Below are 18156 nucleotides of genomic sequence, written 5' to 3'. Positions count from 1 at the left end.
ATTAGCCAGAGAGCCTGTGCAGACACAATATTAAAGTGTATCTAATCCCAAGATCAAAAAAAAAATGTAATATATGGCAGCTTACCAGTCCTTAGATGTGGTGGTTGCATTCATTAGTAGGGATGCACTGATAACGATACCAGTATTGGTGCCGATAAAAATTAATAATTTTCAAACACAGGCGGCTACTGTAAGGCACCATTCTTGCTGGGCACCTCAGGGCAGCCTTGTGAAGACCTTTGCGGCGCTGCTTACAGCACTGGTCAGGTCGCATGGCGCCTCCTCCTCCTCCCGCCGCTCACCCACACCCCAGACACGCTGCACAGCCAAGGTGAGAGACCGTACACAGCCCTGGGGACACGTCGCACACAGCCCTGGTACACGCCGTAGTCAAGGAACATACCACACACAGCCCTGGGGACATGCCGCGCACAGCCCAGGGGACATGCCGCGCACAGCCCTGGGGGCACGCTTTATACATATTTCTGCAGCGGGCTAAGGTCCGAGTCATCACGTTCTATACACAGTGTATAGGACGAGAGGACGCTGGAGGTAATCTGGAGGGCCCATTCACACCACATCCAGATTACCTCCAGATCAGACCATTTCCGGACCCAAAATGCATCCCAATGTATCTCTATGCTATTTCTGGCCTCTTTTCCCACCAGCGCAATCCGTTCCAGACCAGACCAGAAAAATACTGCTTGTTCTATTTTGTCTGGTCTGGAATGCATCAAAACGCATCCAAAATGCATGGAACGCACCTGTAAGACCATTTGAAGCTAAAAAAAAAAAAAAGGCTGAGTTCACACCATTTTCCGGAGCAGATCTAAAACATAATGCATTGCGATTTTGCTGTGTTTTTACCGCGATTTTGCCGCGTTTGGAATCTTTTTAGCTGAAAATGGTCTTACAGGTGCGTTCGATGCATTGATGCGTTTTGATGCATTCCAGACCAGACAAAATAGGACAAGCAGTATTTTTCTGGTCTGGAACGGATTGCGCTGGTGGGAACAGAGGCCAGAAATAGCACAGGGATACATCGGGATGCATTTTGGGTAATGTAGGTGTGGTGTGAATGGGCCCTTAGCCCTTGCAGTGCGGGGGAAGACTCCCTGCAAGCGTTCATAAAAGAGACCAATTCATTTTGACATTTTTTTTTTTTAATAAACAAAATAACGGCCAGTAATGAAAATATTTGGGTCGGTATTTGGATCTTAATGCTGCAACTTTGTGCCCTTTATAAATAGGAATTGGACAAGTAATTGATAATCAAATCAAATAACGAACCCCAATAAAATGATTCAGGCAGCTCAGAGAATTAACCCTAGAAAGCCACGCGGGAGAAGGGCTTACATAAGGATAGAAAACCAATAGCAGATGTCCATGCTTCCCGATAATCCCGCTTCAATAAATTGATCATTATTAATAAAAAGCAGCACATGAAGAATGTCAGTGAAAGTTTTAAGATTCACAACAAACAGGCAAATGGCTTCTGGTGGCCTGTTATAAGCGCAGCGGCGCCAAACGTTTTATCGCGCGGCTTTTACAGGAGCTGCACGGATACCACAAAGCGGTTTGATATACAGATTCTGCATACTTACAGTATATTTACAATCTCTTCCCCATCACATGGCTCTGAAACTTCACGCCAAGCAATATTATACTTGTTTATGTCTGCAGTCTATGGAATGGCAGCGGAGACACTTCTATACAGCCCAGCTGGCCATACCCCAAGGATGGAGAAATGACCGCAGGGTACAAGCGCAGAATTTGTTTGAACCCTTTGAGTACTTGAGGTTAAATCTCCTACGTCATGGCGGTCCCTGCACAAGTCACTGGTGTATGGATTATATCATGGTGATCAGAGAATTTCAGCTAAAACTTTAAAAAAAAAAAAAAAATGAATAGAATTAGAACCTGTGTTGGGTTTTTACTGCTGTTCATAACACCTCTAGGGGGATTTCCTCTTATTTCCTTATTCCTCTTATTTGGTGACAACAGGACAAGAAATGATGGGAACGGTGGACACCTGGACAGGAAGATGGAGCCAGCAATAAAACCTAGTAGAGGCTATTATCTTTCCTCATTCTACTCAATGGTGGTGTTTCCTTTAAGGCCTGTTCCCCCAAAATCAGAAGTCAATGGAGGGTCCTTGCAATCTGTTGTGATCCGTTTATCAATGGATGCTGACGGAAGGGCATTGAAAATGAATGGGTGTGAATGGGGCTGGTTCACACCGGGTCAGTTGTGTTCTGTTGTGCTGAAAAAAAAGTGTGTGTATGTTCTACTTTTTTCCAGTGTAATGTAACACATGAAGGGGTGTGAACTTGCCCCATTCATTTTTCGGGTACCTTTCATTAGCATCTGTTAAAAACCGTAACATATCGCAATGCAATGGAACCAGTATGAATGGGTCCTAGTCGAGTTAGGCAAACATCAGCCCTCCAGCTCGACTCCCAGAGGCAGATGCATGATGGGATTTGTCGTTGGAGGACCAGAGTTTACCTACAGCTGCTTTAGTCCCTTCTCACCATAACCTGTACGTAAGGATGAGCTCAGGTTCTCCATACACGAAAGGAGCTCCTCCGAACCTGGAAGGAAACTCCTTTCTGCTGCCGCCTAATCAGCTGCGTGTTTGCAAAGGGGCAGGATACAGTTATGTCATTGACCTGATATGGCTACACTGACTATATTAGGTCAATGACAATGACCTAATATGGCTATGTAGCCATATAAGGTGAATCTTGTCTACACACGCATCCCACCCCTTTGTTTATGGTGAGCTGCAGGGAGTGCCCGAGCGTGCAGCTGTTTGGATGGAAAGTCAAGTTTGGATGAGCTCAGGTTCAGACTGGCTTCAGTCTGAACCTGAGCTCATCCTTATGTATGTATGTATGAATGGATACACTGTCCTGTAGAGTTCCAAGACCTACAATATAGAAGCCATGGTTTCCATACATTGCACTGATGATGGCCAAAAAGCCTGAAACAGCCGTATGCAGTTTGGAATAAATGGCTCTATTTGCACTATACACCAGTGGTGTTGGACGTGCATCTGGCTAGTGGGGCATTAAGCACTGATTTGCATGTGGCCATGTTTTTAACTGAACAATCGTCTGATGTATCTAAGTGCTGCTGATCTCTACCAACCTCTTTGCAGACACCTCCTGTCTACATGCACTCCAGTGATGACTGTGGGCATTTCTCGGGGCGGGTTTTTCCGATGCTGACAACAGTGGACCACGCCTGTACTTATCGGCTCCATTGGAAGCACATATCACATTACTAGACAGGGGCAGAGCGTTGTCATCCTATAACAGAAGTGCCTATACAAGGACCTGCATGCCATGATCACCACAAACCTGCCGCTCTCATACATGGAAGCCCTAGTGTTGATTATCAATCCCCTCTCTCCTGGGCCATTCACAGAATGCCTTCTATTTTATGAATCGTTCTATGGAGAGTGCCATGGGTGCCACGTAGGCTGGGCTCCAAACATGTCTTCCTCTCTTCATCTCAGTCACATAGTGGGTTAGGGGATTAGTAGTTTACAAAAGGAAGACAACATTGTTTCCGCTTGAAGTTCAGCTTACAGGAAGCGACAAGGACTCAGGACAGGGATTTTCTGTACTGGCTGCAACTGCTGTTAGCTTAAAAACGAGAAAACTAAAGCTGGCCATACACACTTCAATCTGTACAATGTCTTTAAAATCTCCACTAGATCAACAAAAACTAGATAATATAGGGGTCCTAATTGGCACCAGATTGAATGGACTGTTAAAGAACAGTTCATTCAATCTGGTGCCGAGGAGCCAATTAGGCAGACCCTTTGAACTACATAGTTTTTGGACATTGTACAATCAGACTGTAAAATGTATGGCCAGCTTAAAGGAGAAGTATGAGGTGGGTGCTTTTCACTCATCCTCATAGTTCTAGCCGACCTGTGACAATTAAACTGTCACATGTCCGCTCAGTAGATCGGGAGGTGAGCGAACATATACCGGCGTTCGCTCACTTCTCGATCTTGTCACGGCAGAGAGCCGTGACAGGGGAGGGGCTGGATTCCCCCTCCCCCCTCCGATCCTCCAGCGCTGACTGGCGGAACGGACGGGGGAGGGGCGGGTACAGCTGGCGGGTACCTCTAGATAGGCAGAGCCAGCTGTCACGGATGCAGCTGGGCGGATCCAGACATAATTGTCGGGATCCGTTTCAGCTGCCGCGTCTCAGTATACCGCGAGCTGTAGCTCGCGGTATACTGAGCTTAGAGTGACGGGAGGACGCTAGTTTGTGTCCTCCTGTTACCCTTCGGAGAACTATGCGGAAAATCCCTGACCCCATAGTTCTCCTTTAATGCACCCAGAACATCTATGAACAGGTAAGCTGTAATTAAAAAAAATTTTGGCGGGGGGAAGACAGGACGGGACTCAGTTTTGCCCATCTCTAACTCTTCTACACAAGTAATTTTCTGTACTCTGTGTGTATATACGTGCAGAATAAGATTGTAAGCTCCTTCAGGGAAGAGACTGATGTGGCTGACGGTTCAAAGTATTCTATATCCCCTAATGTCACCTAGAGACCCCCAAAGAAGCTGTAGAGGCAGAGATCCGCTTCACCAGCTTCTTCTCTGGCCATTGCAGCCACGGAAATGAAAGCTAAAAGGCGGAAGTGATGTAATACACATCGCTTCCGCCTTCAGAGAGAGAGAGGAGAGATCAGCAGTGGGGGAAATGCTGATCTCTCCTCCGTCATCACTGGAAACGGCCGTCGTGCCCATCTCAGGCCCGCAGGGGGGACAGCGGAGCCCGGTATAACCAGCAGCGGCACTGAATGGGGGGGTCGCAAGCTGCTTGCTGTCATACAAGCGATCGGCCAGCTGTAGAGGCAGCCGAACGCTTGTATATAACAGCTGGTGCTGGCGGTTTACATCCCCAGCGGGATTCTGCACGCGTGCGAGCAGAAAAAAAATAGTGATGTCCAGGCACATCCACCCGCTGGGAAGAGTCCGCTCGTGTATTCACAAGTGGTAAAGGATAACTCAATTTTCTAGGTGAATTTGGGAAAATGTAATTACCCCCACTGCTCCTCTTAGCTGCCTGTGTACTAACCATACTCCATACACAGAAGCGCAGCCGTGCGCTCGGTATTTCAAATTACGCATGCAAATGGCAAGCACTCATTGGTCAGCACGGGCACCTGAAACGAGCTGACTAATGAGAAGCATTTTTGAAATACAGAGTATGGATGGTATGCTGGCAGCCGTGGAGGAAGGTAAGAGCAGCAGCGGGGGGGAAAGGGTGGCAGATTGGTGGGGGTAATTACATTTTCCCAAATTCGCATGAGAGAGTGGACCTACCATAACACTGCAGCCTTCAAAACCGTTTGTTTGATGCGTTAACCTCAAACGCAGGATATGCATGTACAACACAGCAGAAGATTTTGGTAACAGACTTTATGATGCTCTCTAGTAACATGCGGCAGAGACGTGATCAGTGATAGTCTGGTGCGCAGCTGTGTGCTATGGAGGATATAAACCCATTCAACCTGCGTAATGGAAAACTCATAATAAACACATGGTGACAACAACATTTACATCTAAACTGACGGGGGTCACAAAACAATACAGTTTTAGGGGGAAAATAATTATTTTAAAAAAAATGATTTAGGAGTTCCACGTGTCTTTACCAGTGACAGACAGGTGGAAAGATTTTAAAATGATGACCTATGTCCAAAGACCAGTCTTGGAATCCCAATAAAGGCCACAGCAGGCGGTCTCTATAAAACCTCTCATCCAGCAGACGTTTGTCTCTGTAGTCACAGAGCCAGGTGAGCACGCGTCTGTGACCCTTTCTATAAAAACACGCAATTTACTAAACTCTAAAACGTGACTTATTTTCAGCAAGGACAGTTATGTAACAGAAAATGGGAATTATTACTACAACTGATACATGCATTATAGAGCATTGAAAGCCTATTATGTTATGCTAGGGATAGGCAACCTTGGCACTCCAGTGGTTGTGGAACTACAAGTCCCAAGCCCCTCTGCTCTCTTCTTCATTCAGCATGTACCTTCTTAGCACATAGCCACTGCAGCACAACTGATTGGTGCTTGTGCTGCTTTTTCCTTTTCTAGTCTGAGCACTGCTGCACAAAGGGATTGCAGGTGGTGAATACCAAGTCAAATTCTGGTACTTACACTGCTTGCATTTAAAATATAAATGTAATGATTGCTGCATTAAGACCCCAAATTATAAGTGGCTATCCTGCCAGGCCAGTGTGTAACATGTGACTTCCTTTTAAGTAGGGACAACGCTTGCCTGCCTCCTGGGAAATTGTAGCATTGTTGTCCAACTTACGTGCGCTGTCTGCTTGGAATACAGTGTGATATAAAGACACAGCATCATAGGCGTTAATATACAGTATGTTGGCCATGTCCATCTGTACCTGGTCTGACGGCGCCATCCCGCTTCTGGCCCTATGCTGAAGCCTCATGCACACGGGGGATTTTTGTGCATTCGGGGGTTCCGTTGGCAAGAACCTGTGGACTCTTGTGGCAGGAATTCCACGTGGGTCCGTACAGATGCGGCTGCTGTGCCCATTCATGTGAATGACAAGCTGGCGCATCTGTCCATGGATGTCTGCATGTAACTGTACATGAAGCGATTAGCTGCAGTTCAGGATAGGCGATGGACGCAAACAGATTGTGTGCAGGGGCAATCACCTATCCTGCTGAATCGCAGTTAATTGTTTCATGTACAATTACATGCAGAGAACCAAGCACAGATGCGGTAACTGCCAACCTGTCATTCACTTGAATGGGCACCACGGCCGCATCTGTACGCATTCACTTGGAATTCCTGCCGCAAGAATTCCCAGAAGCATATAAAAGCCCCGGGTACATGAGGCCTAATAGGGCATGTTAGAGAGAGATACATATTGGGAAATGTACTCCCTCCTGTGCTGCTACTGTCCCCACACAGCTACCCCCTCATGTATCACTTCCCCCTCCCTTTTAGATTGTAAGCCCTCAGGGGCATGGCCCTCCTTACCATCTTGTCTTGAATTGTATTGCGATTGTAATGTCTTCCTTATATTGTAAAGCGCTGCGCAAACTGTTGGCGCTCTATAAATACTATGTAATAATAATAACTATGCGGGGGTGATGTTTACAACAGGATCTCTCCTCCTATGGCGTAACAGCACAGCGGCCATGCAAAGTCATCTGAGCACTACTTTCAAGATTAATGGGCCGTGGGTGCAATGTTCAGGCTCCTGCAGACTTCTCCTCTCTGTCCTAGTCCGTACCAAGGTACGGACCTTCACTTATGGAGATGGAGGAAGTAATCAATAAACTGCTGAAGTGCAGATGGGACTTGTTTTTTCATTCACGGATCCTATAAACGGATCCTTGAATGAATAAGAAATGCCGATTTCCAAAATACACAGGAACCTGCCAGGAGAAGGAGCCCAAGATTCAGGCAAGTGAGGAGCTGGGTTGAGGGCTGTGGAATGGCACCAAGTTCCATTGTACACTCAAATTATGGTGCACTTAGCTCTTGAGATGCATGTAGGGACGACATAGAAAGAGTAAAAACTAAATACTGAGCTGGTTTAGCACTCATTTATTCCATCGACAGAGCGTCCGGGCAGACAGAGCGTCCGGGCAGACAGAGCGTCCGGGCAGACAGAGCGTCCGGGCAGACAGAGCGTCAGGGCAGACAGAGCGTCAGGGCAGACAGAGAGTCTACAAAATGTCAGGGCAGACACACACCCAAACCAGCATCTCAGCAATAAAGATCCGTCACACCAAAACAGGTACCAGGTGCTGCTTCTGCTTCACAAGTCTTTACCGGCCACATGAACCTTAGAACAGGTTCACACTGAGGCTTCACCTACATAAAACTGCAGGGGCTTCATTCGGGGAAAATGCGAAGCAGTCGCCATTTCCTGTCACGTCTATAGAACCTTTATCACCCGATCTAAGACTTTTCTCTGCTCGTCATTTCCCAAATGGTACACGGATGAAAAGTAACTGCATTCTGTGAATTAAAAAATAAAAGAATATGATTATTCTGGGGGAAAAAAAAACCAACAACAACACATATACTGCATGCTGGGAAAGAGGATTTTAAAGAAGAACTCCGGGTAAAAGTGTTCTTAACCCTTGCAGTGGGGCTACTCTGCACTACAAGGGTTAAGTGCCAATTTCTTTCTAGGTGCTAAAAAACAAAAAAGTTATAATCACCCAAACTGCGAAGCCGGCTGGCTGCTTCTCTGGTCCCTTCCTCTTCTCTTCCCCTCTGGTGCAGCAATGGAAAGTCCCTCGGCGTCCTATATACTGTTTATAAAACGTAATGTGACTCAGAGCTAGCTCACACCAGCCCCAGTGCTTTCCGGCCCGATTCTGGAACAATCAGATTGTTCAGGAATTTTGATAGCCAGTGGGGCCGACTAGCAAGATACTGAAGCTTGGCCCAGTGGAAGATTCCTCCACCCACACAGTGTAACGTAGATGGAGGAATCTGTTGCACTTTTTCCATCTGACCATAGAAAATCTGCAGATAATCTATAGGTGTATGGCCAGCTTTAGAGACGAAAGCAACTTTGGTAATGCGAGTAATGGTACTCTCCCCCTCCCCCGCTTCCCAACCTGTGGAGTTGGCTAGGAAGTTATCAGCAGGCAGCAAAAGAACTACAAAAGGCAATCGCATCATTTATTATTATATGACCCTTTTAAAACTCTACATTTCACATTAGAGCTAGTTGAATATATCAAGAAATATTTTAAAGCAATTTTTCAAGAGTCACACACCTTGTCCCTGTAACAAGACGGACACAGAGGCCTTCTTCACCGCGAGTTCCATGCAATTACTCCAATCCTTCTTCATTTGGAATTGGGTGAAGTGATAGGACGGCCACCAGTCACTCCTGGAAGTCCACGCTTCCGATATCCAAGATGTCTGACCACTGTAGGAGAGTCTCACATTAATCTCACAAGGAATCTAATTTAGAGCAACTGCATTTTTTTTTTTAGTATGCTGCCACCAGTATAAAACAAATGCCCACCTTGTCTGCTCTGCTGTCCCACTCCATGGCCCAGCACTAGTCCTCATATGGATGAACAATGTTCGGCATCATTCAAACCATTTCCTGTGAGCCCAGGCTCTCATGGACTGCCTCTCACGTGCTCTGCGCACCAGCAAGGACCACCCACCACCATGAGAGGGAAGAATAGCACCCTGCACATGGTGTGACTAGAAAGAGGATAGTTCCAAAAAAGCTATGTATGATAAACCTTATTTTTTTTTCAGTGGCATGGCTGGGTATGAAGGGGGGGAAGGGGTGCCCAACTTTAGTCAAAATGATTATTTTTGGATGGGGAGGGGATGAATCAGTCCTCCCTTAACATTACAATGCGTTACTGTGTACTAGCCACCTTAACGCAGGTAAAGTCATATATGCACTTTTTTTTTTTCCCTTTAACACAGAAAAAAAAAAGTGACATTTGTTGCTGTGACAGCTGTCTAAGTGGGAATTTGACCACCTACTATGGGGACAAACAATTGAAGTCTTTCAAGTAGGACACAGGTGGCATCAATAATAAACTGACATGGGGTTTTAAACCCTTCCCTACAAAACATAAAAAAAAAAAAAAAAAAAAGAGTTTCCTTAGACACAGCTCAACATAGTTGCTGCTACCTTATTTTTACTGTTATATACAGTCCTGGTTTGCCCGCAGACCCTGTCTTGGGTGCTCTTGCATTAGGTTCGCCAGCTACTGGCTGTAAGGTGTTAAAGTGAAATAATCTGTAATATTTCACATTCAACCGATTGACACAAAAATAATACTGAGAAAAGACCAACACCAAGGTGTGGCATGATATTTTCCCTGTCTGTATATAAAAGGGACCCAGCTCAGCCATTGTACCCCATGGTCGGTGCAAGTAAGCTAGCAGCTGCTCATGTGGTTTAGCGGCATGATATAAAAGGTAGAAATGTAATGCTGTATTTGTATGCGTTACATACATAGCAATTTGTTTTTATATGAAAGCCAATGCTCTTCTGGCTGGTGACCCGCAGAAATGACCTGACACGTCTGACACTGTAATTCATATAAGTTAGGAGTTACACGTTTTGGCATTGTCCTCTTCAGTAACTTAAATAAATTCATTTCAGTACAGCGTTGAATGACGGAATAAACGTCAGTCAAAGTACCGCAGCGCTGAATACTGAAAAATGGCCTGGCCAGGAAGGGGGTCTAAACACCTGGTCTTGAAGTGGTTAATGACGTGCCCACTATTGGAGAGGGAAAAGAGGAAGATGGACACCGACTGTCACATGACATGGACGATGTGTGAAAATTAAGGTATGAATGCTTTACATTCTTTAAAAAAGAAGTTTCTGAATAAGACAAGGCTTAAAAAAAAACCCAAAAAAACCCAAACTAAAAAACTTATTACACAATGCCAGGCGTGTCAGGTCATTCCTGCGGGTCACCGGCCAAAAGAGCATTGAATTTCATATACAAACAAATTGCTTTGTGTGTAATGCATACTGTACAAACAGAGTATTTCATTTCTACATTCTATCATACCGCTCAACTGCATTAGCAGCCGGGAGATGGAACGACTTCTGTGCGCACTTCACGTTTAAGGACTAGTGACTGAAAAATAGACCTTTAACCAGTTGACATCCGCGGTGTTAAACCCCCTTCCCATCCAGGCCATTTTTCAGTATTCAGCGCTGCGTTACTTTGACTGATATTTATTCCGTCATGCAAAAAAAAAGTTTCCCCTATGTTAAATTCTAAAACATTTATTATTACCCACTTTTTTCCTGCCCGTGCGCGCGCTAGGGGGCGCGCGCAAGCAGGAGAAAAATGCCGTCTGGAGACGGGAACCCGCAAATGCTGGTTGCCGTTCGTCCGTTTTTTGTTAACGGGCGGAAGGCAAGAGGTTAAAAAGGAATGTATTAAGGCCCCGAAGAAATATCAGCTCAAACTATCACTACATACATTCCTGCCGCATCAAAGCAAAAGGTGTGCAAAGTAGACATGTGCGATTCGTTGCAGAAAAATTCATTTTTCGGAGATTTGGATGTATCCAAATTTCCGAATAACAGAAATTACGAATGGAAACGAATCCGAATGTCCGAAAACTAAATTTCGGACGAAATTCGTTAGCGGTAGTCTGTACGAATTTTCGATGCAGCAAAGTGACATTAAAAATACATTTTTAATTTTTTATATACCAGACCCTTTGGGTCTGGTAAGAATGTTAGGGGGACCCCAAGTTTATTTTTTCTCCACCATTTTTTTAGGGTGGGGTTCCCCCTTAAAATTCCTACCAGACCTAAAGGGCCTGGTATGGATTTTGGGGGTAACCCCACGCATTTTTTTTTTTTTAACTTGGGGGGGGTCCAATTAAAATATCTTTTTAATGTCACTTTGCTGCAACGAAAATTCGTCCACGAACGAAAATATGGGGGTGACCCGCTCTTCTGGGGAACCCGGAACCACAGCAAATTAGATCAGAATGGAGAGCGGGGAGCAGAGCGGAGTACGTCCATTCTCTGGTCTGTTCCGTGTGAACAGTGAGACAGGAAGGCTGTACAAAAATGTTTGTCATTTGTGTATCACTTGGCTGTAGATTCTCAAATCATCTCTGAATTGGTGATGACACTGTCCTTCCTTCTGGAGGGTGACTACTTTTGTTACCCATTGATCCTGTGTGTGTTGTAAAGTAGTCACCACTTCAAGCTCACTCCTGTGATAGACTACAATCTCATGATTAGTTTACTAATTTGTATTGAGATTGTAGTCCATCACAGGAGTGAGCTTGGAGCGGTGACTACTTTACAACACACACAGGGACCATGGGGAACAAAAGTAGCCCCCCTCCAGAAGGAAGGACAGTGTCGGCACCAATCCAGAGATGATTTGAGGATCTACAGGAAACATTGTTGTTCATAGTTCAGGTGCTTGAATGTATTTTTAAGATGAAACTCCTGAGTTTAGAGTCACTTGCACTTACCATTTCAGTCTGCTTCTCAGCTGCTTCGCTAAATGATTCCAAGCTTTCACATTGTCCTTCCAGCCTGAGAAATCCAGAAGGTCAAACAGAACTTGCAGTGCAAGCTGGTGATGTTCATCCGACTCTATCAGAACATAAAAAACAATCACGGGATTAAACAGAAACATCTGCGACTACAAATTCTTTGTTATTGTGGCCACTTAAAGTGGAACGGATGAGTAAGAAAAGAAAAAAAAAAAAAAGGAGAGAGAGTTTCAGCACTTGGTGTACACATCAGTTATTTTCTCACTTCCTTGAACAATGGGTGACGACGCAGTTTGTTCTGTAGTGAAATCACATAGCAGTGTTGTCACCCTGTCTTAAGCTGGCCATACACTAGTAGATTTTCGAACGAAAGATCTTTCTTTACCACCCGATAATGCCATCAAACACTTGGCGAATGTCGAAATAAATTTTGTTTTATTTTAGTATTCAATTTTGGAATGAATGGAGTTTCCAGAACGAAAACCACATTCACCTTTAGAATTTAGTTCATTTGAAAAACGTTTTCCATCCTGCTCCTTCGAGTTTTTTCATTACTACGGTAGAAAATTGATCATCGATTTGACACCATCAGCTAATAGAAAGTCGAAAGAAAGATCTTTTGTTTGAAAGTTTGTTTGCCATTCGACTAGTGCATGGCCAGCTTTGGATGGACATGTAGTTTTAAATGTAGTTTTAAATGGATATTAACCAAGAGAGACAACCAAATCAGAACTGAGCTCACACTTTATAACCGCTGGCCGCCGGCCCTTTAAAACTTCTTTTGTTATAGAAGGCAGGGACACGGGAGAGGGAAAAGAGGAAGCTGGACACTGATGGTCACATGACATGGACGATACATGAAAATTAGAAATGCACCGATAGGAGGATCGGCGCCGATACTGAGTATTTGGGCGAGTACCCGTACTCGCCCAAATGCTCCCGATGCTTATCCAGATTTCCTCTGACCGGCAGTGCCGTAGGGCAACATGGTGCCAGCTTCCCGTGCGATCAGGAAGCTAGGCAGCGAGTAAAGACCCGCCTCCCGGCTTCCTGATTGGCCAGAAAGCTGGCTCCATGCTGCATTAGCATCAAGCCAGCCGAACAGCTAGCTCCATGCTGATTGGCCGCTAAGGCGGCTCCTTGCCGATTGGCTGGAAAGCTGGCTTTCCAGCCAATCAACATCGATCAGGCTTCCCGGCCAATCACAATAAAGCTGACTCCATTCCAGCGGAAGCACCGGTACTGGTACTCGGTATCGGCGAGTACCAACAGAAAAATATATCGGTGCTCCTACTCGATGCCAAAAAAACCCCGGTATCGGTGCATCCTTAATGAAAATTAAGATTTGCATGCTGTACAAAAAAAAAAAAAGAGGTCAAATTACTGAATAAGACAAAACCTAAAGAAGAACGCCAGGAATCTACAAAAAAATGAACCCTTGCAGTGGGGCTGCTCCTGCACTGCAAGGGTTAACTGCTCGTTTTTCTCTAGGGGACGGCATTCAGAAGTTATACTCACCTGATCCTCACCTCACTCCCCCTTCGCTCCGGCTGTGGTATGTCTCTCGACGTCCTCACGTCTAATGCTGGTGAATGGACCTGTATTAGACGTGATGATGTCATAGGTCTTAAGACTACTAGGGCCTGGGGGAGAAGAGGCTGCTGGGACCAGTCTATCAGCCCGACAGGATCGAGGTGAGTATATATTTTTTTTTTAGTTTGAGTACCCTAGACCAAAACGAGCACTTAACACCCCCCCCCGCCCCCCCCTCAGCCTTGTGTTAATGATGTATGTAACTAGACACCGACTCCTGTGCTACGATAATCCACTGCTAACCTCACCGTTCTGTCATCTCATCATAAACAATGATAATGAAGAGCAGGTAGAAGTTAAAAAAGAAAACAAAATATCTGGGCTTAAAGTGACATTAAACCCTCAGATTTTTTAACATAAAACAATACTGTAATGTGCGCCTTCCTGTAATCCATGGTTGTTTCCCTTCTCTTTGCTGCTCTTCCTTTTAAATCCGTATCGCTTCTAATGCTGGGCAGAACTTCTGTTTTGCAGCAGACTGCCTTGTCTCTGGAATTTATACATGGTGTCTGTGTATAGGTTCACAACCTGAGCCAGCACTACAGGAAGAGGCAGTCTGCTGCAAAGGGAAGTTCTCCCCCAGCATGAGAAGACATGAGGATTTAAAAGGAAGAGCAGCAAAGAGAAGGGAAACAACCATGGATTACAGTAAGGCGCACATTACAGTATTGGTTTATGTTAAAAAATCTGAGGGTTTAATGTCACTTTAATGCCAGCCGCCGCTGCTCCGGGTTATTACATCTGTAAGAGTGGTGGAGACAGATACAGCGAAACAACTGTCCTGTGCCTACAGATGCCATCACCTAGAATACATCTGTGCAGAACTGACTCCACCTAGTGGAAAGTCAGTATCGTCAAAAGCCTAAACTACACAAGGCATTTTAGTATTATGTTTTTGCATAAATGGATTTTTGGTATTATGCTTTGCTATGATTTAGCCAGAACTCCAGAAAAAAAAAATCCAGAATCCCAATGTAATCAAATGGGTGATGGTGTGACCGCGGATTGTGCCACGTAAATCCAAATATGTAAGTAGTCACCCACACACCAGGTCCAACGTATTGAAACGCCTTTATTTAGACGCTAAGAGTACATGGTAGCCCTAGTGGACAGCACTGTTTGGGAACCATTAGCGGTCCCTTCATCAGGCAAACAGTGATGAAGTGAGCGCTAATGGTTCCGAAACGTTGCTGTCCACTGGTGTACTCTTAGCGTCTACATAAAGGTGTTTTGACTAGTTGGACCCGGTGTGCACGTGACTACTTGCATCTTTCTCTAACTGGAGACTGCCATGCAGAAAACTCTGGGAGGCTAAAAGAAGAACAGATACCTATACTAGCAGTATTCAGATATTCCAAGTGGGTATTTATGAAGAATAGAGAATAGGAATGGAGATGTTGCCTGCAGCGACCATCTGTAATAGATGGAAAGCATCAGAGTCCTTCAGCTGGATGGTTATTTCAGGAGTGGAGAAATACCCCGTCAGAGCTTTGCTAGTCATGCAGATAAATTAATTACTGCTGATAAAGTGCTGCACATGTCCTTTTCTCTTGAAGGAAACACTTCCCTCTCTCCTTCTAGTATCAGCATTATTTTTTACTTTTACTTTGTTCCTGTAGTGAGCTTTTATTATTCCATACAACATCACCAGGCTTGTAAAAAATGTTTCCATTGGCAGCCACAAGTAGGTCAGTTCCTGCTGATGTAGGAACAGCCCCAGAACTACATCTCCCAAGAGCCCTTTTCCTACAGTTTGTTGGAAGCCTCTTGGGAGTCAAGGCAGCAGCATTGTCGTGCCGAGAATGAAATCAATGTTTGCCTGTGGACAGTGACTGAGAGGGATAGTGAATAGAAGAAGATCTCTAGTTTAACAGGCAGAGTTGACAACACTACTTGGGATCATGTCATACCACCTCACACATATAATATCTGTCACCTATGACCCTGGTCCCTTAACCCCCTGAACTTGGTTACCTCGTGTTACAACAATATGAGATCTTAGCGTTTGGGTTTAGATCTACTGTAAAGTATATTGAAACCCAAAAACGTAATATATTGCAGCTTACAAGTCCGTTGATATGGGGCCTGCATTGGCTTTTTTCAAGCATTTTCTTTTATATTCACCTGTTGATCCTGCCAGTAACACAGGTCCTGACCCAGGATGACAATGTATAGTCACTGTACTGTACCTATAGAGGAGCAGTGTTGTCACCCGATGCTGCTCTCCTCATTTGGACTGCAAACACCTCGACGTCTCCTCATCTCAATAATATGGGGGACGGGGGGTTGTATTTCATGGATAATAGCTGGGAAGGCTAATGTTTGAGATTTTAGTTCAGTGTACAGGGACATTGGATTTCTGGCAGGATTAGCAGCATGTATTCTCTACTTGCTGAAAATGTACTAAGCCTGAAACAAGAGCACTAATGTCTAAGAACTGGCTAGCTGCAAAACATTATAATTTTTGTTCTTGGGTTTAGAAAGATGCATCATCTGGCATTACCTGCATGCTGAACTGCTGAACATGTAAATAGAGTTATATTGGACGTTGGACATATGCTGCCTTCTGTCACAGGCTCTTAAAACTGATAAAGTTATGCGATATGAACTCAAGCTGACAGATTACCAGCGGGATCTTTAGTACAGGTTTGCTTCAGATAAACCTACTGCTTTTATCTAGAGTGCTTTCAGAGTGTTGACAACCAGATGGTTCCTGTACTGCCAGGCTTGCAAGCGTGTCAATAGGGATGATGGGACCAGCAAGGGGAGCCATGTAAGGTATATCACATTTGAAGAAAGGAAAGTACTGATTTGGCCCAACCAAGTACTGATGGGGTGGTCATAATAATCTGGCCACTCAGTGTATATATATCTTTTGTTTTTAAAAAGCACACTGCACATAACCTACCTGAGTTTCTTAGAAGTCTACTGTAGTCCAGCATTAGCTTGTGTGAAGGGACCAGGATATGCAAAATCTGGGGAAACAACACAAAGCTGGTCAAAAACACCCGTTTAAAACTGCACTGCTTCTCCAGGAGTTCAACCCTTTTATGCCCAGAGGTCATTGAAATCTAGATGCCCAGAACAAAATTTAGCATCATCTGTATTTGTCAATTAACTTGACTATAAATATAACCTTGGTAATTATGAAACTTTATGGACATATAAAGCTTTTATTTGGTACACAGGGTTTATTATAGACTGCTAATGGACAAAATTGTTAAGAAAAAGTAAAGCATTCATTTTTATTTAGATTACCATTTTTTTAATACAGTCGTTTAATTAGGACAATTACAGTATTAAAAAAAAGGCACACTGTTATCCTCTGGATCTCCAGGCTGAAAGGTTGTTTGTTTTTTTAAATGAACCTCCAGCCTGATATAACTAGCCAACATAAGTAATACATGATCGGAAACCACTCTTGTACCTGAATGTTAGTTGGTCAGTTACAACCCAGTCTGACAGCTAGCAGCAATGTACAGTGTTGGGAGGGAGTAGATTAACATTTCATTAGCACAGGACATTGTACCGGGGGACCTTCACAATACAGACTGCAGACAGGAAGGGGCTAAGTGCCTTATAGTATGGTAGACTAAAGCATACAGATGTGGTTAAACCTTGTAGTATGGAAGACATTTCACATATCTCTGCCAGGGAGACCATAACCAGGTAAAATTGCAGCAAGTGACAGCACATGTGGCTTGATTAATGGACGTGTCTGAATTAGGCATCAAAGCACCCTATGTAACATTACCTTGTCTCTGTAATGAAAGCGGACACAACAGACGTCAGAATTGTTTTTTTTCTTTTAGGCCAGAAACGAATGAAAATGAGAAATGTGAAGTCTATTAATGTCAGGGTATTGCAGGGGAGAGTCATATGGCAGCCAAATATTTGCAGATGGAGCAAAAACAACTGACAAGCGGAGGTTGTTCTGTAGTATCTCAGTGAAGTGTAGAGTTGATTATGCTTTTTATATATTAGCAGAGATTACAGATCAGAGATGACATCATTTGCAGTCCTCCTGCAATTACAACAGCGTAAGGGTCCCAATCCTTCCAGTCTAAGGTGGGTGAACACATTGGTAGTGTATTTATAAACAATTTGCAGGCGTTTTCATCCTGCAAATATCTGTGAATGTTCCTTTTGGGTGAATAATGCCAAAAATGAATGTTACTAATATGTTTTTTTCCCCCAGAGCAAACGTAATGTGTTGTTGTAATAATACATTAAGGCCACTAGATGGAGCGGAGGAAATAAAAGTATTTATTTCCTACGCCCCCTACACCAGGGGTGCCCACAATGTTTTGTCTTGAGATCTACTTTTCAAATGACGAGCACAATGAGATCTACCAACGAAAAAAAAACCTTTATTTAAAAAACAAGCACATTAAATTTGTTACTGTGACTACTGCCTCTCTCTCCCCTCCCGTCTCTTCTCTCTCTCTCGGCTGTCTCTTCTCTCTCTCTCTCTCTCCGCTGTCTCTTCTCTCTCTCTCTCTCTCCG

General features: G+C 44.3%; 1 protein-coding gene across 1 annotated transcript in view; it reads right to left on the bottom strand.

Annotated features, from left to right (window-relative positions):
• Positions 1–7793: 7793 nt before the first annotated feature.
• The window catches only part of TAF1A (TATA-box binding protein associated factor, RNA polymerase I subunit A), a 32115-nt gene continuing 21752 nt past the window's right edge, over positions 7794–18156 (bottom strand). The window contains exons 10-13 of the mRNA XM_018556500.1: positions 16558–16624; positions 12033–12156; positions 8813–8967; positions 7794–8039 (exon numbers count right to left, since the gene is read on the bottom strand). Coding sequence (XP_018412002.1) covers positions 7957–8039; positions 8813–8967; positions 12033–12156; positions 16558–16624 — 429 coding nt within the window. The 3' untranslated portion in view covers positions 7794–7956. The remainder of the gene's footprint in view (positions 8040–8812; positions 8968–12032; positions 12157–16557; positions 16625–18156) is intronic.

Source organism: Nanorana parkeri, unplaced genomic scaffold (assembly GCF_000935625.1).
Source record: "Nanorana parkeri isolate BGI_ZX_2015 unplaced genomic scaffold, ASM93562v1 scaffold240, whole genome shotgun sequence".
Lineage (NCBI taxonomy): Eukaryota > Metazoa > Chordata > Amphibia > Anura > Dicroglossidae > Nanorana > Nanorana parkeri.
This window is presented reverse-complemented; position numbering and strand designations above follow the sequence as displayed.